Genomic DNA, 25,592 nt, shown 5'->3' with positions numbered 1-25,592 from the left:
TCAATCAGTGTAGGCTCATCCCTGTTGTCAGGATCCATCAGGAGCAACAAGCTGTTATTACACAGAGGCATTCAGGAAAAGATTGATCCGTGCATGTGTGTTTGATGTGAGAGGGCAGGAGTGTGTGAGTGTGTGCACATGAGAGTGTGTGGGCAGGAAGTGTGACAGACTGATGGCCCAGATAGTGGCATTACTGTGCATAAGATGTGCTTGGTCCCCACCTTGAGGGTTCCTCTCAAAAGTTGGTTTGCAAGAGGGTTACAATTTGACCTTGTGACGAGTCCTCATTTTTTTCAACTTGCATTCTGCTAGGTTAGCCTATTTTCTGAAGGAAAACATAATTATCAACCTTATAGCCCCCACGTCTGCAGCTGACCTACAGATTGTAGATGATTGTTGATGTAGGAAATGTAGCAAAGCCTGGTTTTCTTACAAAGTCCATGTAAACTAACTAGGGGTAGTAGAGAGGCTGTATCTAATCCATGAGGATGGTGGTTTTTCCGTCATGGTGTCATGAATAGCTGCAACTTAAAAAGTTTGAGCGTTTTAGCGCCTCTTCTCTCAAAAGTGGAGCAAACAAGGGAGACCTTTAAAGGACATGTCATGCTGTAGATGTTGTGGAATATTGAATAACTGTACTCTGACACTGCTTGATGCTGAGAGAGGAGTGAAATTGTACATTAATTTTGTATAATGCTCTGACCAAATAATATTGGCATGAATCATCAGATTAATAATGATGATGTAAACAGCCATTCCTTGTTTACAGGGGTTAATTGGTTCCAGACCCAACCGTGATAAATTAATTTCCACAATAGGATTCAATGTTTGTTGTAAGAGCATACAAACCTGTTTATGACTTTCTAAATATAGTTTTTACTTTTTAATAGCCCTGAAGACTTGAAATAACACCCCTGTAATCACCCTTATACTACTATTATTAATTGTTTATTCCAGATTGCACAACTATTATGCCATAGGGACTCCAGACAACCGCTAGCTATAAAGCTACTCAACTCACAAGTTAGCCTCCAATTTATTTCTTCTAAATCTAAAAAAGAGTTTTATATGGAATGAGGAAAAAGGACAAAGTAACAAGCCACAAACCTACCACTTCCACACCGAACGAGAGTGTGGTAGTCTGCATTACTGCTGCCTTTTGGCCCGAATTCTGCATATTTGTATCACTTGCATTTCAGTATGTTTTAACTAATAATAGATCATAGTCGACCAGAAAACAGTGACCATTAGTTAATGTCTAAAACAATTTGATGTAACGAGGGAGTGAAAATTGAACCGCAATATTGTGAGGTACAACTGTAATACCATTTAACCATCAATAACACATTATTTTGAGTGCATCCAGTTTTTTTTTTACCCATTTTGAAAGATTATTTCAAAGTTTATTACTCAATACTCAGTTTGGACTGCAGTAACTCATATTTAATGTGGGGTTTTTGGTCACTACATCTATCACATTTGTTGTTTTTAACAACGACTTAATTATGTTCATGGAAAACTTTACTTAATGCAACCATCCGTAAAATATTACACCGATAACCTTTACACAGGTCGATTGACCTTAAGCTGACATACTGTCACCTGTTGTAGTTATTATTGAACTCAAGTTAGTGTACATGGAAATATGTTGCGTTGTGATGATGTTTCCTATTCCTGTGTGCTATGGTGGTTTGTTTGAAAAAGATGCAAACACAATGTAGAGCAACAGGAACCTTTTTGTTTTTTGATCGCTCTTCATCTATTTGTATCTGTCTGCCTGTGGCGACGCCTGGAGAAGCCTGTGGCAAGTCAGTGTTGGTGTGTGTATGTACAGTGTGTGTTTGTGCAACAGCGTGGTGCGGCACCATGATTAAGAGTTTTGAATAATTGATAATTGCATCCCTCATTAAGTCTCAGTCTTGTGCTCCAGCAGGCTCTATTTTTACGCTCCACAATGGTGCTCTCTTCCACTCCACAGATGGAGTCGATCCATCACTCACATTAGGCCGTGTTGATGGGGGTCTGGAGGGTGGGCAGTCGGGGTGGTTGGGTTCTAAATCATGTTGAGTGGGCATCTTTAGCACAATGAACTGTAGCTTAATGACGATGGCCTTGCAGAGAGACCTCTGCTTTGAGGGCTTCAGACCACAGAACAAACAATAGCAAACCTCTTAATTGGGATTTGCATTATTTATCCAATCTGTAGGAAAACCAACTAAATAAGATGTTATTGCTGATAATTGCCCTTCATAGTTTACTACAAAAACACAATCAATTATACACTGGAACATCGTCTGTTTTCACTAAAGATAAGTATTTTCAGTGCTCTTTAAATTAATAATAAACGTTGTTTGGTTCTGACAAAGCTGCAGACCGTTTTTATGAATTCATAAATGATAATATACATTGGTGTGGAAACATGTTCGCCCCCTTCTTGATTTCTTATTTTTTTGCATGTGTCACACTTAAATGTTTCAGATCATCAAACAAATTTAAGTATTAGTCCACGACAACACAACTGAACACAAAATGTGTTTTTAAATGAAATGTTTTATTATTGAGGGAGAAAAAAAATCCAAACATGGCCCTGTGTGAAAAAGTGATTGCCCCCTGTTAAAAAACAATTTAACTGAGATTAATTGAGATCTATCAGTGTGGAAATAGTAAAAAAAAAACAAAACAAACAAAAACAATTTTAAAGCTTGGTGACTCCAGCAAACCACAGTGAGAGCCATTATCCACAAATGGCAAAAACATGGAACAGTGGTAAACTTTTCTAAGAGTGACCTGAAAACCAAAATTACTGCAGCATTGCTGTGACGACTCATCCAATAGGTCACAAAAGACCCCACAACAACATCCAAATAACTGCAAGCCTCACTTGGGTCAATTAATGTCAGTGTTCATGACTCCACCATAAGAAAGACATGATCCTAAAAGTCAGGAATGGTTGTTATGTTTGAATGTGGAAGTTTGATTTGGTTATGAGATAAAAGTTATAAGTTATAAGAATTGTTTGTTTTATTCAGGGGTGCTCACACTTTTTCAGCATGCGAGCTACTTTTAAAATGACCGAGTCAAAATGATCTACCCACTACAAAAATGCAAAACATCTATTTATTTTCAAATGTATTGAGGATTATTTGTACGTACAATGTATGTTGATGTACCTTACATAACCAAATGAGCCAATATTGCAAAACATATAATAACACATAATTAACTATTAAAATGTTTTGTAATTACCTGAGTTTACTTTGATGACTTGCACTGAATTGAACCAGCCAGGGATGCATAGTCCGGACAGTAGCTGCTGATAGCCAGCCTCAAGCACACTTCCAAATGTTTATCAGTCATGGATAATATCCGTATCACAATATCCGTATAATATTCCATATCCGTATGGAAGTGATATGTTTTTTGCCTTTTTACTTGGTCCAGTTTTTGCCTTTTTACTTGGTCCAGCTCCTTCACTCATTTTAGTGACCATAAACTTTAGCGAGGGCTTTAAAATCTCGCAATTCGCCGACTAGCTTAGCGCTTTGCATCGTTGTTTACGCATGAGCGGTGACCTAAAGGTCAAAATTCAGTTGTCATCTGATTGGTTGTCCTGTATGTCAATCAAGTAACGGGGATGGATAATAGGCTGACATCGTAAGTTCTGCTGCACTTAGAGACGTTCTTTGATTTGATTGGTCGCCCGAAGGGCAACGTTCAGTTGTCATCTGAATGGCTGCCCTGTATATCAATCAAGTGACGGCATTGATGCTGGGATGATATTTTTTTAATGTCACGCCGCGATCGACCAGCGATCGACCAGTACCACCTCCGCGATCGACCGGTAGCTCGCGATCGACTTGATGAGCACCCCTGGTTTTATTCATTATATTCATCCATTCTATCTTTTAGAATTTTAGTGATTTTTTTCTGTAACCAAGTGAGCATTTTTTCAGTTTTCCTATTATTTCTTTCTTGTCTTCTTTTTCTTAAATCATCTAATGCCAAAGCAGGGTTATCGTATTGGAGTGTTATTTCTATAGATTTGTCATGCTAAACACTGGCTTTCATTCCTATTACTCGATTTGACAAGTTTTCAACACCAGATTCACTGTGAAAATATCTAACACACCATAAATAGAAAAAATAGCTACTTTCATCAAGGTCATTTTAATGAGTTTGTTTTCTTCTAACACATTAATGGATTATTGATCATCAGAGCACACTGTTGAAAATCTCATCTAATTACTCCGACAGCCGAAGAATGAAATGGACTTGAACATTTTTGAGGTATCAAACATGTGGCTTCCACTTGAAGGAGCAATGACGATTCATTTTTTGCAGCGTTGGACAAAGTCCAGCGATTTGTAGCAGTTGGCTGAGCGGCTGAACTTTGCCTCATTCAGACACTCAGTCACACTGGCAGCGTCTTAGGACGAGCTGATCGGTAAGCCATTTTAGTCAATCTTAACTCCTTTCTTGGGCATTTTCGCACATCTGGAAGGTTTCCACACTGCGAGTGACCATTTGGTCCTCTCTTTTGTCTTTGATGGACATGTGTCTGTCACTTTAATGAATTTGCTAGCAGCTGCTTATCCATGCCCAATGTAGGAGTATTTGTACCCATGTGTTTATTTGTGACGCTAAAAGAAAATGTTCATTAATTGAATATTCTGTATTTGTGGTATATTGTGGAAAGGGACTACCTTTAGTACAAATTGTCTGGATTGTTTATCTGCAGGGGTGTGCTATTTTACTACTGATAAGGACTCCAAAGGTGGCGCCGGGAGAGAGTGAAGGAAGGAAATTCAATGACCCACTTAGTGTAATCCTGCCTTGATTTTCTTCATTACATTAAGACATTTGGAACAATTGAACTTGATAAAGGTTGCCGGCCACCAAAACTATGACATCCACTATGACATCCTTGGATCTCACCCAAAAAATACTTGATATATATCAAAATCTCCAATTCCGTGTGGAAGTGGTTGGTTTTTCGCTTCTTACTTTAGCCTTTTTTCCGTTCTCTGTTTGAAACACTTTGTTAAGTTTAGAACAAAATAAATTGGAAGCTAACTAATTTACATGGTATTCTGCTATATGCTATAGACTCTTATGTCCCTGCAGTGATGTCATAGCCTCTGTGTTAGTGTTGGACAATGTGGCATAAACAAACAACAATAGGAGTGTAAAGGTGACTATATGGGTGTTATTTCATGTCTACAAGGCTAATAATGGTTAACACCATATGTAGAAAGTCAAGCAGGTTTTCTACGCTATAACTATGAACATATTCTGTGTATTGTGGAAATTCACTTATCGCGGTCAGGTCTGGAACCAGTTAACTGTGATGAGCGAGGGACAACTGTATTTTAACTTGACCATGTCTTCAACTCAGGGACAAGTATTGTAAAATTGTTAAATATTCCTCATGTTTCATAGATTTAGACCTAATCACAAAAGCCTCAACCTGACCTCAATATGAATCGGTCTTAGTTTCTGTATCCTTGGAGTAATACATCCAATCCTGTTTGGTGGCAGCCATAAAAAGAGTTGCCCTGAACCTTTCTGTTCCCACTTACTGATTTTACTGTTACATTCTGTAGGGGTTAGCCTGTTTAAACACAATGGAATGGAATGGAATGGAATGGCCTTTATTGTCATTATACAAGATGTACAACGAGATTGGAGAGCTTCTCCGTTTAGTGCAGTAGTCAAGTTAAAAAATAAGTATATAAAAGTAGAGTAAAAAAGACAATTTTACAAGATATATACAAGATATCCAAAATATACACATAGTATTGCACAGGAGCAGACATATTGCAGATATATTAATTTTAGTGCAATGATAAGTGGGTCATAGTGCAAATAATGACTGTAATAATGAATGTGTATTGTATTGGGTTGTTAAATAAATAAATATGATTGAGGTAGTAACAGAGGCAGTGTGATGACCAGTGTGCAGAAATTAATTAAAAGTATTTTTTCACAATGTAAGACAGTACTGTGGTCTATGCACTTAGAGCGACCTCTAATCTCTGACAGAAACGCTTTAAAAATTCCTGTAGACACACTCCAAAATCTTGTAGAAAGTCAATGATTTAGATTTCCTGTTGGGGCAATGGTCACAAACCACATGTATAACCTTGTGGGGTGACAGGATGGAGAAATAGGACAGCATTTTGGTGGTGGACGGGTGTTTTTCCTGCTGTTGGGTTGTGTCCAAACGCATCCCAGCTCCGTTTCTCCCTTGCCGACTGCCTGGCAGACTTTTATTGATTTCCTGGCCACTAAGCCTCCGTTGGCAGCATTCTGGCCGCAGTCTTACGACACACACACACACATACAGATCCTGACATCCCCGCCTCTTGGCAGCATCCCCTGTATGGACGTCCAATTTACGGCTCGCCGACTTCAGACTTGACTTGTCTAAATCCAGACGTTGTAAGTCGTGTTCACATCTGACTACAACACTACTTTTAGCTCGGTCGCTTCCGGGTTTATGGCTTCTGTTCGTTCCGCTCTTCCTCGTTATCTGTACAGCTTCAGGGCATTTTTCAGTTGGGAATGAAGATATCACCGTTTTCTCCCATCTGGGGACTGGAGATGTCGCTGGTGCCAACGTCTTCTTTTGGCCTCCTCTGGAGGAGCGAGCATATTTGTGGCGCTAAGGAGACATCTGGAGAGTTTTTTCTTTTTCACTTTTCAGTCATGGACTAGCTAGTGTTGCATTAAGGTCTTGTAGGTGGATTTTTAAAAGCCTAACTGGCTCTATTTCAGCTTCTTCTATAGAGGGAGTTTTACCTTTCCTCTGTCGCCAAAGTGCTTACTCAAGTGGGAACTGCTGTGTAAAGGGCCTTGAGATCGCTACTGTAGGGTCTCGAAAAAAAAAAAAAAAAAACCTCAAAATAACATTTCTCTGAGGCAATGCAAATAGAGTAGGGTTGTCCAAGCGCCACATAGTGAATTATGGTGATGTGAAAGAAATTTTAATATTTTGTGAAGCAACACATGTAGATATAGGTCATATATATATTTCAAGAAAATAAATGCACCTTGTCTTTGCGATTGAGGTAAAAAGAGAAGCCTATTATTTGCATCAAAACTTCCCTGTTTTTCATTTTTTTCCTCCCTCGTTTTTATTGTTTTTTTATTCCACATATTTCTTCTTAAAGGGGACCAATTGTGCTTTTTCCATTTTCCTGACCTACAAATGTAGTTATAATGTTGTATTCTCATGTTAGATGATACCAAAGTTTCATATAATGAGGTTTGCGCATTTGGAAGTGAGCCCTGAAAGAAGTTTGGGATGGCTCTGAATGCTCGGTTTTTGTGAAAACGAACGTAAAGTATCCACCAAACTGTTGCTGGAGCCAGAAGCAGCCAGCTCTCGCCAAGAAAAGTGTCATAATTTTGGACATGCTGTGCATCCATACCCTCACGTCCGGCTTTTGAGCTCCACCGCACCAACGGCGCCCCTGACAAAGTGTGTTCGACAATGAGCGCTATCCCCCGTGTGAATATGAATAAAAAAACAGCTTCAGGTTGCAAATGGGACCCCTGTGTTGGACTGTTGGATACCCCTGAAATAGAATAACAGGAGGAAAAAAAACACGGTTGAAGTTAGATTAGCAGATTTAAAAGTGTACTATTTTTCTTTATTTTCCTGAAGATGCTGCACCGACCCCACCCTGAAATCACAATTCTTAAAGCGACTGACCTACATGTCAGAGTCAGCAGGTTTATTTGCCATTTGTTAAAACACTAGGAATTTGGCTCCGGTCTAATATCACTCCATCATGTTGTTGTTAATCTCAATTATTATACAAATAAAAAGTCATCAAGTCCGTGCCTTGGATGTTGAAGTAGTTGTTGAGATAAAATTTTTGGGCGATTTGGCACTAAATAATGAAAATAGAGATTTCTTGGCAGAAGGCTAGTCTTCATATATATTTGGTTCATGCAAGCCAAGAGTGTCTGCAGACTTATGAGTGAGTGTGTTTTCTGGTCCAAGTGGAGGATTAACCAACTGCCTTTCTTAAAGACGAGCTCCAGATGCTGCCTGAAAGGCTCGAGCATGAAGGGGAATAAACACATTTTGGAGGACACAAAGACTTGAGGAGAAAGTGGGAGTTGTGTGGAAAGAGGAGTGTGGGGGCCCATCCAGCTCTCTCTATTTTACTTCTTTTGGCTTCCTATTTTCCCTTCAGCCACCCCCCCTACTCCTTGTTCATTACTGTTCTCTATGTTCTCCCTGTTTTCTTTTCCTCTTGCTAACATCTCTCTTTCTCTTTTTTTTCTGTCTCTACCCATCCATTCATCAGAGCAGTGCGGCTGATAAAATAACAATAACAAATCTCTGTTTGTTTTTTCCTTGTCAGCACTCTAGGAGTCAGTTTTCAACTATTTAGATATTTCATTGTCAAGCTAGAACTCTACAGATTTGTAAAGATTCATTAAATCTTCCACAATCTGGCAAGAACATTATTGATTTTGAATGATTTTTCAATATACATGGTTGAGATAGCATAGGTAATAATAATTACATATCACCATTTTTTGTTCTGCTTTTGAGTGCTCTACCAGTCACTGCTTTTAATACATTTTCCACAATCGTATTGTTTTATGACAAGACCCCGGCTGATTTGGAATGCTATTTCAGTATGGATTGCTGAGTTATCACATATCAAAACAACAAATCACATTTTGGTTTTGCTTTTTAATTCTGTACCACTCACAGCTTTCAGCAAGTCTTCCACAATTGTACATTTTCTGTATCCTGACAAGAACCCCAAAATCATGGTAATACTACTTTCCTTTGAAATGCTCACTACTAATCATAGATTTGACTCATTGTTTTCATTAGTTATAGTCTAGCAAGAACACAGTTGATTTTGAATGATTTTTCAGTACATTCATCTCTGTCTATATTGTGGTTTGAATGTCACTCCCTACTGTATTGACTACTAAATGGTTGCTCTACTGTGGTCCACCATGGGCTATAATTAGTCAAAATGTATTGACAGACAACTTAAATGTAGCATTGTGGTCATGCTGTACCTGTGGTGTGATGAGACATGACCTGAGATTACATTGCCTTTCACACTGCATGGAGAGTAGCTGCTCAGGCAATAAAGCCAACATGCCATGGCTGAGATTGAAAAAAATAGGTTCTTCTCTCATTCTGTGTGGAAGTGGTACATTTTTGTCATATTTGTCCTTCTTCCCATCAGCATTTGAAACACTTGCTTAAGTTTAGAATAAGTCAATTGGAGAGACTAACTAGTTGGCTCGGTAGGTTGTTATGTAAGCGGCGGCCTTCTTGATATGTCACTGCAGTCATATGTCACCGCATAGACTGCGCAATGTGATGCATACAAAGAATAATAGGAGTGTAAAAGGGACTATTTGTGTGCCATTTCATGTCAACAGGGCTGAAATAGCACAAATCACATTCTTTTGTTTTGCTTTTTAATGCTCTGCTAGTCACAGCTTTCAGTACGTCTTCCACAGTCGTACTGTTCTTTATCGTGACAAGAACCCTGTTGATTTTGAATGGTATTCCACTCAAAATGGCATAGCTAGCCTGGGTCAAATGTCATATTAGTAAAAGTTTGAAATGCTCACTATCAGTCATAGTTTCTGACTCACCTTTGTCTGTATTTATGGTCTGGAAAGAAGAGTATGTTTTTTTTTTAATCATAATAATTTTTAATAAAAATGAATGGAGGGTGGCAGCACGGCGGTCGAGTGGTTAGCGCGCAGACCTCACAGCTAGGAGATCAGGGTTCAATTCCACCCTTGGCCATCTCTGTGTGGAGTTTGCATGTTCTCCCCGTGCATGCGTGGGTACTCCGGTTTCCTCCCACATTCCAAAAACATGCTAGGTTAATTGGCGACTCCAAATTGTCCATAGGTATGAATGTGAGTGTGAATGGTTGTTTGTCTATATGTGCCCTGTGACTCAGGGTTCATGTGAGGGGATGCGTACTCCATTTCCTGATGCCGCTGGGTGGTGCTGAGACAAATTCAGGATGTGATGTATAGCTTTAAGGTGTCCACGATAAATCAATCAGAGAACAATGCATAATACGTACAGTACATACGCTGGCAACGATCAACAAATCAGAGAACAATACATAATACGTACAGTACATACGCTTAACGTCCGCCACGCCTCAAGGGCTGCAAAACAGCATTTCACCCATCCCTCCAAGACTGTGAAAAACCAAGTGGATAAAATGAATCCAGAGCTTACCATCATTTCATTAAAAAAAAAACAACTCCAACTGTTGGACATTGGTGTAAACAGGGCGTTCAAAGTGGAGTTGCGACGGTGAACACGCAGGCACCGCCCTGCAAATTATGCCACCATATGTGAATGGTGCCACCTGACAATAATACTGACTCCGACGATGATGAGAGGGAACCCGGTATGCGGTATAGATTTGTGGGAGAAGATTAAATAAAAAAAATTGTGAATGTTCTGTTAAATAGTAGAATAAAGTTAAACTAAACTCACTTCCATTGCCTTTTTTATTTGTTGCCTTATAATCCGGTGCGCCTTATGGTGCGGAAAATAATTTTTAAAAGTATGTCAGTGCTCGGACCCTAATATATATTTTATATATATATTTTTTTTCAATGTGAAATGATTGTCCTGTTTAACCACAAGATAACTATTGATTTTATGGGAAATCCAACTCAAGAGAATCAAATGTCACATGACTACCTGTTTCCTTTTAAGCGCTCTACCAGTTTTTCACTTTTATATTTTATGTTCCCCAACTCTTTCTTTCCTTCCTCCCTCTGTCTCTCTCTCTCTCTCTCCATCCATTTGCTGGAGCAGTGCTGCAGATAATGCCTGTAATTGGAGTGACTCACACTTTTCCAGTGTGTTTGGACCAGATAAAGAATATTGTCAGCGTTTTGCCGACACGGCCTCTGCTGGCGGAATTAAATGGACTCTGTTCTCTTCTGTCGGTGGCAAATTAAAAGCCTCTCAATTCATCTGTTCTCGCCCAAGGCTTACAGGGGGCCTCCTATTCACGCGGAAACACCGTAACGAAGGAAGGGGTCGGGTTTTTTCTTTTGAATGGCAGAGAGATTTCCCTCTCTTCCTCAAGAAGCACACGTCTGCACTTGAGCAATAATAGGTGGAGATTGAGGAGAGGTCAGGACTGATATTTTTACTTTTTGCACCTGGCGACATTTGTCTGCATTTGCGTTTCTCATCCATTCTGTCAGCCTGTTTTTGGCAGCAGCCAGTGAACAAACCACGAAGAGTAGCAACAGACGATGCCTTCAGGTGCTAACATGTATTGGTCAAGTCTTGCAATCATGGCTGGAATCAATGGGATGTAAAATGATAAAAACAAGGGAGTTAACTGAGTCTGCCCTGATGTAATGCCTGTTTGAAACTATAGGCGTGGGAATGGTTATCAGGAGTGCTTTTTAAAAATATCTATTAATAATTAAATCATGCAGTTTTGTGGTTGAATATGGCCCATTATTAGTAAATATTTTATTTAAGTAAATGCATTTAATGTTTTGCCTAAATGAAGCATTTTCAAGCATCAAAATGGCTCAAGTATATATAGAAGGCATTCAGAAGATGTATTCAAAAACATTATGTGTAGTATTCTACATTAGTCAATAGGTGTCAGTAATGTTCCTATAATGTTTAGTGAGACAAAAAAGCATCAGACTTCATCACCAGAACAACAGGCTTTCATTGCAGGTTTGAATTATCTCAAAACAGGCACAGTAACATAATAATCATCATAATAATAATCATAATAATAGCATGGGCATAATCCACTCCAAGCTAAAATGTCACTTTCTGAACCGGAACACATTTACAGCAACACACATGAGCAAGTCTCATTTACAGTATGTCTAAAATGGCCTATTTCCTCTGATTATGTCTACTATATTGGGTAATATAAGTGTAAAGCTGACTATAGGGATGTTATTTAATGTCTAGAGGGCTCTAATAATGTCAAGAACAGTATTTAGAAGGTCATTAACAGGTTTTCTATGCTCTAACTATGAAAATATTCAATTTAGAAAGCATGGCTTCTACTTTCAAGGTTGGTTCTACAACCAACTAACCCTATAATCCAGGGACTAATATAGGGAGCATTTTTGAGAAAATAAATTCTCATCTTTCCACCAGAATTTCCAGCAATTTGACCAATAAAGAAAATTGTCTATGAAAAATATTGACATTTGATGCTAGCTTACGGATTATGGATCACACCATTGGATGACAGTATGTGTATTTTCTTCTACTCATTTGTTGGTTAACAGAAAAAATGTATGCCACAATTTTGCCTTGGTTTGTGTGCATTCCCCGGTTAGTGTACAATATGTCACACATCTTGTCGTGTTATTAATACACTGCACGAGTACATCAGTATATATCAGAACATGGACAAATATGAAAGAAACTCAATTTGTACCGAATCAAATTGTACCTGGTAATCTTTGATCAGTTCTGCAGCTGGCTCTCCAAGATAGTCTATCAAGCAGCAGATGGCATGCCATCTACAAAAATACTTTCAACATTTTCCTGTAAAGATCAAGTATTCATTCTCTAGTGCTGATGCACTGGGTCATTGTGAGCAGAATCCTGTCCCCCGCTAAATGCAAGGCTCCAGCTCCCACTCAGCGTGAATTCTTAGTTGTCTGTGTGTGTCCTGTGATCCTGTCACAATTACAAATCAAACGGCTGAAATAAAATAATTGGCAATTATTTGGCATTGATGGCTGTTAGTACTCTCGTACTGTACACATCCACAAAAGCAGTCTCAGAGAGGTGACCAACCATGTACATTCATTTACACTGTTTGATAGGGTATATATTTAATGATAGCTAACATAGGTAGCCAAGCTTAGGCAAACCAATATTATTAGCTAACATACCTGCTGCGGTATGTTAAGTCAGCGTACCATACCTACTAAAAGCAGGAAGAGGTGGGATATAATAATGCTAACCATTGATTCAAATGTTGGCACCCTCTCGGTAGCTTTTGTGTGTTTTCCGTTTAAAACACACAATATGTATTTATAATCAACCAATAATTCCCTTTTAAAAATACATGGAATCAAACTATGTGTGTTTGTGTGCGTGTGTGCGTACGTACTCGGGCACATCCATATAAGGATTTCTAGGTCACTGTGATGTCACAGTGAGACGCTGTTAGAAAAAACAACTTTCTAACGACATGGTCAGAAAAGTGGAGGGAAAAAGTTGCCTTTAAATACAATATGCATATAAATAGCATTTTTATATTATCCATCCACCAAATACAAATACTAATACTAATATGTTTTAATGCCTGGCACAACTTATTTAGACAAATATAACAAAATGTAACAAAAACAGCTCACAAGAGTAAAATGTTTTGGCAGTACAATGCTACAATTGCTATTCATGTAAAATTCTGGTTATTATCAATAAAACCTTGGAAGTTGCTCTTAAATTAAACTCTTATGAGCTATTTTTGTTATTATCGTTATATTGGTCCAAACAATTGTAACTTGAGTTGCACTAGGCATTAAAACGGATTAAGTTCAGAATCAGGTTCCATTGTGTATTGAAGTACAGTCGTCACTCTTGTACCACGGTTAGTTGGTTCTAGTGGTTCTAGACCTTACCGTGATAAGTGAATGTCAATGAAGTATGATTCCTTATTTCTAAATGGAGTATTTTCTTAGAGCATAGAAAACCTGTTTACTGTTTACTTCTAATTATGGTTTGCGTGTAAAAATTCACTCAGGAGCTGCTGTCAGCCACAACTCGCCTTGTCCACACTGCTCACCACGAAATACCACACACACTTAAATGTCTTATTGACAGGAAGATCAGGTCATTTCACTTCGTTGTAACCATGGGCAACATGTTTGAGCCCCCCGCTTCCCTCCATCCCCCAGGACACCATTTCAGTCTCATGCCTGCCAGCGTTCAAAACTAACATCTAACTGTCCTTCTGTGTTGTGTATCTGCAGCTCCGTGCGGGTGTGTGCTGGATGTTGTGTCAGGGCTGAAGCAGCAGTTGCCCCTCCCTCTCCCATGAGCCCGTGTGCTCGGACACACACGCCCGGCGCCGCCACAACGCACGCACACCCGGCGCCCAAGCACGCACCCACCATCGCCACGCCGTCAGTCCCCGAGGAGCCGAGCGGAGGCCAGCCCAGCTCAGTCGGAGCCTGAGGATGTCGACGGAGACGGAGCTCCAGCCGTCGCTCAGCAGGCCCGGCAGCCTCAGGCGGGAAGCCAGGAGGAAAGGTACAACCCGACGAATCAATAATTTACCTTTTGCACATTTGGATCTTCATGAGGTTTTAAGTAGAGACCTTTCAATGACCCATATTTGATGAGGAAGTCTAAACTGGCAGTTTTGTGGCATTGAAAACACGAAACACTAAGCACTAAACTACAGTTGTCTAGTACTAAAACTACTACACTAAAAGTGCTACATAGTGTCACATTGCAAGTCTCGAAAACTCACCACACCCTGCCAAGTGCCCCCCCCCCCCCCCCCCCCCCAAAAAAAAAAAAAAAAACTTTCTGCACCAATCTCACCCTCACGCCACAAGACACTTCATACTTCAAGTTTCTACTTTAAGCCATCTACCAGTTATAATTTCCTGCTCCTCTCCTACACATGGTAACACACCATGTGTTACCATGTGTATCATTGAATGAAGTGGCCCTCCGTCTGGGTGGAGCCTGCTGCGTGCTGTTCTCTGATTGGCAAATGTGTGTTTCACGGACATTGCTTAATTGTGTGTTGTCAGTCCTTGTGGGAGATTGGAGGACAAGGTCACTTCATCGCTAATTACTGTAAAATATGATTTCAAGTATAATTCACAGCTAATTAACGACCGGTGCAGCAAACAGTTGCAGGTGGGGTTGCCATTGTTGAGGATCAAGCAGACGCAGTGGTGTATGTGTGTGTATGTGTGTGAGTGAGTGAAGCCACGAGCAGGTGTGTGTGAGATGCTTTCACAGCAGAGGTGATGTCAGGGGCCGGGTTGGGCCGAGAGCCATCGGCCAGCTGCTTGGTACCACCTGGCTGACTGTGAGAGCGGCGTGTTGCGCTCTCCCAATAAGCACCTGATTGATGTAGCACGAATGCTGAACACGGCGAGGACACTGTGTGTGTGTGCATGTGTGTGTGTGAGAGAGGGGGGGAAGGCTTGGTGCCCCCTTATGTCCTATTTAGAAACACTATTGTTTCACCACAATGGAGATCATGTTCATCATTCACTCTGTTCTCTATATTTGGACAGATGAAGACACACACACACACACACACACAATACTGGGATTGAAGCCCAGAAGAGCATATGAGAGGTAAGATTAATGTCCTCCCTTCAGTATGGAGACTTGGGTGTGCTCTGACGCCTTTATGCTTGCACATACGTATATAGCACATACAACACATTAAGTATGTATTGTATACATACAACACATACATGATAATCACCTTAAACCTTGTCTGCCTGTCTGTTTGTAATGAAAAGGAGTCATAATATTTATGTATTGACCACAGAGGGCAATACAGTTTAAATACATAATTAATTGAAGTGAGAAATAAGAAAAAGAACATGCAAAATAGAATAATAAATGAAATAGGTAAATAAATGCAAATAAATAACATTTTCAGAGTTTGCTTTGACCTGGTGAGGTTAAGCCGCATAGAAAATGGGCAATGAAGCTTGCTTACCACTATACTGGGGGTTGGCAACCTTTACCATCAAAGGAGCCATTTTTCTTCGTCATCCAGTAAAGAAGAATAGCCTGGAGCTGCAAAACAGTATTTGTGTAACATTTTTAAAAAGTAGCCAACTTTAACATGAAAAAGCCCATCACTTGACTCATCACAGGCAGTTGAATTAATGTCATTTTTTGAATTAATTTTTTTGAATTAAGGTCATGCACGCAGACCTCACAGCTAGGAGACCAGGGTTCAATTCCACCCTCGGTGCTCTCTGTGTGGAGTTTGCATGTTCTCCCCGTGCATGCGTGGGTTTTCTCCGGGTACTCCGGTTTCCTCCCACATTCCAAAAACATGCTACGTTAATTGGCGACTCCAAATTGTCCATAGGTATGAATGTGAGTGTGAATGGTTGTTTGTCTATATGTGCCCTGTGATTGGCTGGCGACCAGTCCAGGGTGTACCCCGCCTCTCGCCCGAAGACAGCTGGGATAGGCTCCAGCACCCCCGCGACCCTTGTGAGGATAAGCGGTAGAAAATGAATGAATGAATGAATTAAGGTCAATTTGCCAACTGAGGAAAAGACAAGAAGCAGAACTGGAGGTAGCAGAGATGAGGATGCTGAGGTTCTCATTGGGAGTGACCACTGGTGGCGTTTGTTGCCATTCTATTGGTCTACGTAGTCCAAGACTGTCTTTGCAAACAGAGCCATTTATTTCATTTTATGAATCATTTCCTGTTTATTTTTGTGGTAAGTTGGATATTTCAAATACACAACTGCTCATTTTTTATACTTAGGTGTGAAAAAAGATAACAAGGAGGCTAAATAGCTGTAGGTTGCCGCCTCACGCACTATACCGTACTACACAAAATAATTGTGTATCATATGCAGAGGTACTCATATACGAGAATAAAATGGCCAATGAAGCCTTTTCACAAAAATACAATGCGCAAAGGCTGCATTGGCCATTGATGTAAATACTATACCAACAACATGAAACAGGCGATAATTTAGAATGTTTTTTGTCTACAGACTCATCACTCCTCTGATCTGGGTCATTCCACCTCACACACACACACACACACACACACACACACACACACACACACAACACAGCAGTGTGATGAAAGACCAATGCAATCTTTGATCACACGTACTGTGCACTTTGGTGAATAGTAAACTTTGCTAACACTCCTCAGAGACAAAAGTCCAAATTTGAGTTATGACCCTTGATTTATGACCACAAAGGTCACATTCTATGCATCATAGTGCCATATATCATAGGTCATAACTCATAAATCAAGATCAAAGGACCAGAATTCATAAAATGGGCATTTGGAAAGCATGAGATGACCTGGAGGCCAAAAGTCATATTGTATATGCCATATTTCAGAATTCGGGCCATACGGTGTACGAGTGGTTAGCATGTTGGCCACAGTGTCAGGAGAACGGGAAGCCCAGGGCCATCTCAGTGTGGAGTTTGCATGTTCTCCCTGTGCATGCGTGGGTTTTCTCCGGGTACTCCGGTTTCCTCCCACATTCCAAAAAAAATGTTAGGTTAATTGGCGTCTCCAAATTGTCCATAGGTATGAATGTGAGTGTGAATGGTTGTTTGTCTATATGTGCCCTGTGATTGGCTGGCGACCAGCAGGGTATGGTGGGATAGGCTCCAGCATACCCTTGCCACCCTAATGAGGATAAGCGGTATAGAAAATGAATGGATGGATGGATAACCATCATGTGACGTTCGATGTTCCCATTTCTCTGGGTGTGTGCATGTGGGTGTGTGAGTTTTGCCCAGTATTGCAACGTATCATGTTGTTCTAAATTAATTAAACCATTATTTATTCTCATTTTTCTCATCAACTAAAGACATCATTGTAGTGTGATACGACATTGTACAAAGCTCTGTCAATTTTTACTCCCATTTTAGATAAACAGATCCAAAATAAACCCTTTCCATAAAAAATGGCTCCCCTCTGTGAGGCGAGGTCACCTATGGGTCATGCTGACACTTCTGTTTTTTAGAAGTCATGGTCTTCATAAGGTATCTAACACTCTGTGGATCAAGGTCACCGATGGGTCAAGTCAGGTGTGAGAGGTACTGGCGGCGGGCCTATATGTGAGTTGCTGTCAGTACATATAAGAAATGGAGTCTACTAATATATACAATATAGACTATTGATTGTAATGTAGGAAAAGGGAAAGAGGTGGGGCGAAAAATCACACACATACAACATGTGGTCGTATTGAATTATTAAATATGACCATATGACCAATGAAATATGACTTTTGAACTCGAGGCCACCTTATGATTATGTCTGTTTATGGTTTCTGGCCCTTTGATCTCAGTCACATGGTCTTGGTTTCTAAGTTAAGACAAATAAAAATATGTCCCTATGACCTTTGGGGTCATAAATGAGGAGTCATAAATGAAATGTTGATTAAAAGGTTGTTGTCTATTCTCCCTCCTCCAGTTGTTGTGGATGACATCAGCTTTCCTTTCACGTCTTCTGCTCCCTGTCCAGTCTTCTCGCTCCTTTTCCTAAATGAATATGAGTCGTCTGGATAGCTGATCATCATTACGGCCTAAATGGCGACGGCGCCGCAGGGAGGGGTCCCTTACTCTTCTAATGTCCTCTCCTCCTCCTCCTCCTCCTCCTCTTCCTCGCTCTATAGTGACTTCTAAATGACCTTGCAGCAGAAGACACCGCCAGGAGAAAGCGAGAGAGACAGAGCTGTTTAATCTCATGCCTTTTGTTTCACTGCACAGAAAGAATGCAGAAAGAACGCTGACTCTGATTTGTGTGTCACGCTTTCACTGCATGTTCTGTCTCTCCCCGCTCTCTATTTTTATTCAATTACCATGACAAAGGTAGAGATAACCTTTGACCTTTTCTCATTTGATGGAGCACAGCGTTCTGCTTGCTCTGATTATTAGTGGTCAAGCCGTTCTTGAAGTGGAGTAGTCGTTCCTAATCCTCAGTAAATCCAGAGAGATGGCTCTATCTCACTGTTCAGACTCTCTCTCGTCTGCTTACACGACTACTACCATGGACAAAAGTATTGGGACACTTGGGAATGTAGCGAGTCTCCACTTGGGGCGCTGCTGCCGCAATCATGGAGGAAGGACAGGCAGAGATGGGCACAAACCGATATTCATAAAATCACACTGGAACTTAATTGGTATGAGCGCTTGTTGCTTGGCAATAACTATGCCCGAGAGATTGGCGGGGGGGTGACACTAGTGACACATTCATAATCTAGGTTCCCTAGCTTGATGCCCCAATTCTTCCATCGTCTTCCTCTGTTTGCAGCAGCAAAAAAAAAAAACTCCAGAAACTCCTCTTTGTTTTGTTCACTTTACATTTAAACTCTAAAAAATATTCCAACATGACAAAAATACAAAACAATACAATTAAGAAGACATATATATGGATCAAAAGAGAGCAAAAACGAGAGAAAGTAGAGGTAAAAAAAACTGTGTGGTTCCACTAACCTATGTGATGGAACTACTTCATATGGTTACATAACCATACAAATAATTAGAATAGTATAGTATATTCATCCATCTATTTTCTACCGCTTATCCTCACTAGGGTCGTGGCCGTGCTAGAGCCTATCCCAACTGTCTTTGGGCGAGAGGCGGGGTACACCCTGGACTGGTCGCCAGCCAATCACAGGGCACATATAGACAAACAACCATTCACACTCACATTCATGCCTATGAGTCATCGATTAACCAGCCGATTAACCTGTTTTTGGAATGTGGGAGGAAACCGGAGAAAACCCAAACACGGGGAGAACATTCCAATTCCACACGGGCCTCTTATCTGTGTGGCCTGCGCGCTAACCACTCGCCTGCCACTCACACAATGCAGCATATTATAGTATAGTATAGTGCAGGGGTCGGGAACCTTTTTGGCTAAGAGAGCCATGAAGGCCAGATATTTTAAAATGTGTATCTGTGAGAGCCATATACATTTTGAATGCAATAAAATGTGTGCATTTTTATGTAAGACCAACAGTTTTAGATATAATGGGCTCTAATTATGTAGACCAGGCACACTACCCCACGCCAATGGGGTGTGGCCAGCATACTTTCGTGAGCAGCGCACTGTCTAATAATAAATCAAATACTTGCTGCCATTAATGCAACTTCTGCTGCTACATAGTTTTGAACCGTATTCAGTACACGTATTTCATTCTTTTGGCCATCTTCACCAGAAGGCTTGGTTCTTCAGCTTTAGCTATTTGACTAAAGGAGGAAAGTTTACATTTACATGTTTTTTTGACATCTCAATGACCGAGGTAGACTACAGCATTACCCAGTAATAATCAAGTTTTGGTGTTTGACCTGGAAAATATCATCAGGAAAGATAGATATGGTTGGCCGTATTGCAGCAGAATATAGATGGATGAATTAAAATGCATAAGAAAGATGTTGATTTTGAATATTATTTTTAACAGTCATTTCTGTGATGGTTTACTTTAAAATGTTAGCAAAAATGCATTTTGTGGTAAGAAATGCTTGAGAGCCAGATACAGTCATCAAAAGAGCCCTACCTGGCTCCCGAGCTATAGGTTCCCTACCTCCGGTATAGTGTGTTTAGGTACACCTTAAATTATCCACACACCTTTTCAACAGACTAAACATAAATCACCTTTTATCGGGCTATGGATTAACTGAAAGAGTACTTAGGGTCCTCCACATACAATAACACTAAACAGTAAATAACAGTAAAACCTCTTCTTTGCGCGGCTGCTTGTTACTCAGCAGTCATCATGGCAGGTGACGGACAGGGACAGACACATTCATAAAATAAACTTGAAATAACAGTGAGAGATGGCTTGTTTTAGTACTGCATTTCTCATGCTATAGAATAGAAAATGGTCAAAATTGTTGTCTGTTTAAAAAAAGCATCTAGTCCAACCTGATTTTGAATCAGCTTCGTATCATAGTGTCCATATTGTGTCTCCTTTTTCAACTTTTTCTTTTTGCATTGCTGTTTTCATAATTCATGTCATGTCCAAGCAAGACATCTGCCTTTTTTTAATGGTTCAGGCTACAAATATAACAACACACACACACACACACAATGACGACTCCCTCCCTGTACTAGTGGCAGGAGTGCAAGTGTGTTTGTGCAGTATGGATGACAGCCAGCAGCGTCAAAGACAATAGTGTGTGTGTGTGTGAATTTGTTTGTCTCTGGTGTGTGATTAGCGAACACATTATCGTCTTTCTGTGGATATTATGCACACATGCATTCTATCTGGAGCAATCATTGCAGACATTCAGCATCATATGTGTCCCGAGTGGCTTCTCTGACACAATAACCGTATTTTAAATGTGTCATTCTATCTTTTTGTGGCTCAACCTTTGACATCCCATCCTTTGTTGTGTGCTGTCTGTCCATACAGAACTGTTTGTGTGTGTGTGTGTGTATCCTCCATGAGATGTAATCAGATCTGTTCCCTCCAATCAGACTGAGATGGAATTGAATTGGCTCTGGGAGCTGTTGTGGTTTGTCATTGGAGGCCAGAAGTGGACGCGAGGGGACACAAGGTGGGAAAAAAGTGGTACAATGTGACATTCTTCTCGGAACAACAACTATATATATATATATTATATATATATATATATATATATATATATATATATATATATAATCAGCCATCAGTTATGTTTAACTACATTAAACTGCAGTACTTAAGGTTACTTGTTGCTAGGCAGGATTTGTGATGATGACCCAAAATCGTAGCCTGTGCTTTGGCAACAAGACAGGGAGAGTCGACAAGAATACAGAACAGCATCCAAAGTTTGCATCCGTCAACACACGCCACAAAAAAAGCTTGAATATGACCTTTGATGAACAAACACTTGATGGAGTATGGTGAGTAGCAGCAACATTAGGTCAAACAGCAGCTAACCTAACATTAGTCAACACTGGACCGTGTGTGTGTGTGTGTGAGACAGTCAGAAGGCTAAGCAAATAAGCCCAAAAATAATTGATTTCTTCGGACTAGATGAGTCGCCTTTTCTCAACGGACACAAGAAGTTAGGCGAAGTAAGTGCTGTCACATGGTATTACAAGTAGACTATTTTGTCATTTTTAACCCATTTCAGTGGTTAAATTACACATTGACACTTCAAAACATATGAATTAATAAATCATGCTCTTCTGGTTGAACATGACCTAGTATTAGTCAAAAGTATGCATATTAAAGCACACTTAGTCAGTAAGCATTTTTGTGAATGAATGCATTCAAAGACATTGTGATGCAATAGGATGAAAGTTTTCTACTGTGGTCACTAGATGTCAGTAATGTTCCTGTAATGTTCAGTGAGATGCACAAACAACACACTTGATTGCTGAAACAAAAGGATTTTCATTCTAGGTTTGAATTATCTGACAGCAAGCACAATAAAGAGACTACCGTTAAGTTAACCATGCCAAGCTGAAACTCAACTCTGAACTCCCGATGTCATTTCCTATTTCCTAGCACCAGAACACATTTACAGCACTTTATGGGTTAATAAAAGTGTAAATGTGACTATGGGGTGTTATTATATGTCTAGAAGGCTCTTATGTTCGTATTTAGAATGCCGAAAACAGGATTCTATGCTCCGACTACTACTACTTTTTTATAAGACAGTGCCCTCTGCTGGAGCATACCACCTAGCTCCACCATTAGCCATCTACCACTTTAACACTGAATAAGCTTTCAGTCATATCCATCATATTACCAACAGGTCTCATTCGCCCACACATGTCACACTCATTGTTCAAAAACATATGCATTCCAAATACAGTGTGCAACACTGAAAGCTTTTTATTTAACCAGCATACCGTTGTGTCACAGTGTCTATGTAGTTTCTGTCTGTGTAGTGTGCATAATAGTTTGTGCAATCGTCTCAGTATGTTCACCTTCTCTACTGCATTACTAACTACAGTCACCATAGTAACCGTTGGCTCCCTGCTCATAATTTTTACAAAAGGAGAAAACATCCCAATGTCACACACACACGTACACAATAGAGGACAACACTCTCCCCCTGCTGAGTACTGAAAGAACATTTGATATTTGTCTCATATTGACAGGCTGCTGCTGTCTATTTCCACAACCAGAGCTGAACTAAAGGGCTTGAACACTGGATGTTACGGTTGTCTTTTCATCATTTCATCTTGTCTATCTTCTGTCAAAAGGTTTTGGCAGGGTAAATGCAGCATATCTTAGGTGTGCTAAGGTTGTGTCCTCATGAACTCGGGTGATTTTGAAAAGGGAGTAGGCGGTGGGGTGGGGTTTGCCTTTTACCCTTTAAATCAAGTGTCAAATTCGGCCCGCTCTGCAATTTAAATTAATTTTCATAGAACTGTTTGAAAAATAGCATTGAGTTGGCCCGCCTCACAGACCTTATCAAACCAAGTGCTTGCAGCGATCTGAGTAAGTAAGCGATTCCGCTAGTAGTAACCACACCTCTGGGATTATAATTTTAAATGTGGAAACAATATTGTATATAGCAGGAAATTCACAACCATTGTCAGATTCAGACCAAAAGTCAAAATCATTTAACTTTACACAACTAAACTGACAATTACACCTCATCTGTACAAAATAACACATAAAAATACATAAGACAGTCAAAGTTGACCATTTTAACTACAGCAAAGCATACGTGATGTCCATATATGCCCATTCCACAGATGCAAATTTTCCAGGTTACACATCTCACTAATTGTGATATTGTTGTGTTGGTATAAAATAGTGTAGCTTTTGAGACAAGAGGTGGCTTGAAGAGTTCAGCTCATGAAAATGTATTGGGGTATTTTTTTTAGTCTTCCATTATTAGCCCTAGGTAGTGAGAAACAAGAACAGAGAGCTGTTCTTCAAGCTTTAGGACATACAAATGTGTTCCACTGTAGCAGAGGTGATGAAAGTGTGACGTAGTCGCACACCAACAGGTGGCTTCCTCTTCCTTTTTCATTCGCTTCTGATGTTCCTTCACCCTGCTTTGCTTCTCCGATCTATTTCGTAACCCCCGCCTGACAACCCAAGGCAGCAGCTTCACTAGGAACTGGTGTCGGACCACAGGAATTATAACGGGCCCCAGATTTTGTGGAGGAGAGGATGATGTCAGATACAAGAGGAACCGCTTTGGAGTCAACATGAAAAGGCGACTGCTGAGTTTTGAGGAGAACCTGATGCTCTCACAGGGAGAGCCTCTGGTGGCACAAGAATGCCTCTTGTAATGATTGTTGTGGTGCAAGAGAGGCCCGCGGTTCAGGCCCACGGGGGGAGCGGAGTCAGCGTTGCATGAAAGGATGAGAGCTTTTTTGTTTTTTTTTTAAAGCTGTGACACCCTGTCAGAAGGCGGACAGCACACAGCTGCACACACAAACATAGCTGATGTTCATAAATGCACACAGGCATGGCCACTGTGTTGCCCCTGGTCAGACATTTAGCTGAGAATCCAAGGAGGATGAAGCTTTTGGCAGCATAAATTAGGATCAGATGAATAATGCTGCACGGCGGGCGGACGAATGTTTAGCACACAGACCTCACAGCTAGGAGACCTGAGTTCAATTCCACCCTCGGCCATCTCTATGTGGAGTTTGCATGTTCTCCCCGTGCATGCGTGGGTTTTCTCCGGGGACTCCGGTGTCCTCCCACATTCCAAAAACATGCTAGGTTAATTGGCGACTCCAAATTGTCCATAGGTGTGAATGTGAGTGTGAATGGTTGTTTGTCTATATATGCCCTGTGATTGGCTGGCGACCAGTCCAGGGTGTACCCCACCTCTTGCCTGAAGACAGCTGGGATAGGCTCCAGCACCAAAAAAAATTTAAAATATTTGAGAAGCACTGACCTACACAAAAAGGGGTTATTTTACATCAAAATAACAATTCATTTACAAATATAACACCACAAACTACTACAGTTTTCACATTTGGAACTGAACTATGCACGCTACACTCCTCCACGCTCTCCTGCTTCCTCTCCTTCCTGTCATGTGTGATTCTTCCATTGAATGATCCCTGCTGAACTCAAATGCACTTCTGCTACATTGTGGCAGTTTTTATGGCGTAAAAGTACTAAAATGTTGCTTTCGTGCAGCATTTCATCATCACCTCTTTTTGATTCTTGCGCAAAAAACATAAAAATGAAAGACACATAAATAAAACATCATCTGGATCTGGATCCAGATTCCCAAATTCTACTGAACAAGTTTAGATACCTGTAGGTGTTTTTCTTTTATTTTGCCCATCATCTACAATATTTACTATGTGAGACATAAACACATATTGTTCTCTTTTCTGTGCATTCTTAAGATATAAAAACAGCTAAAAAGAGGCAGCCCATTATACACATAAAGGGACACATCTATTCCATCTACAAGGCCTGCTATTAAAACACATCCACAAACTTCCAACAATATTTTTTTATTATATATACTACATGCAGTGACCATACAGTAGCAGGCACATTCATGGTGTAATACTTACAATACTTTGCCATGCTTTGGTCTTTACCGAAACTTCCTTCTTGGGGACAGCAACACACAAAAAAACAACGCCTACACCTAGCGTTAGCTTTTTATGCAAGTTACATTATGTAAATGATTTAGTAGGTGCATCCCATTGGGTGACTCTTTTCTATGAGATGGGCATTTTTTTCTGTTTAAGGTGCAGTTTTCTTTTCAAGCCAGTCTAATCTGGATCTGTCCCAGATTGTACAATTGACAGCATTATCATTCCCAAAATGATACAACGAACCATTGCAGTAGTAGTTTTATTACTGCTAACTAAAGAGTTGATGTAAACACGGCAAATCCTCTTTCGTGTTGCAGCCATGCACAGATT

At 40.3% G+C, this 25,592-nt stretch overlaps 1 protein-coding gene across 8 annotated transcripts in view; it reads left to right on the top strand.

Moving 5' to 3' along the window:
- The window catches only part of dab1a (DAB adaptor protein 1a), a 206,394-nt gene that overhangs the window by 135,220 nt on the left and 45,582 nt on the right, over nucleotides 1-25,592 (top strand). For all 8 annotated transcript variants that reach the window (XM_058072449.1, XM_058072455.1, XM_058072452.1 and 5 more), the window contains one exon: nucleotides 14,011-14,290. In XM_058072449.1, the coding sequence (XP_057928432.1) occupies nucleotides 14,218-14,290 (73 nt within the window). In that variant the 5' untranslated portion in view covers nucleotides 14,011-14,217. The remainder of the gene's footprint in view (nucleotides 1-14,010; nucleotides 14,291-25,592) is intronic.

Source organism: Doryrhamphus excisus, chromosome 5, assembly GCF_030265055.1.
Source record: "Doryrhamphus excisus isolate RoL2022-K1 chromosome 5, RoL_Dexc_1.0, whole genome shotgun sequence".
Classification (NCBI taxonomy): domain Eukaryota; kingdom Metazoa; phylum Chordata; class Actinopteri; order Syngnathiformes; family Syngnathidae; genus Doryrhamphus; species Doryrhamphus excisus.
Note: the sequence above shows the minus strand (reverse complement) of the source record. Positions and strands in the feature narration are given on the sequence as shown.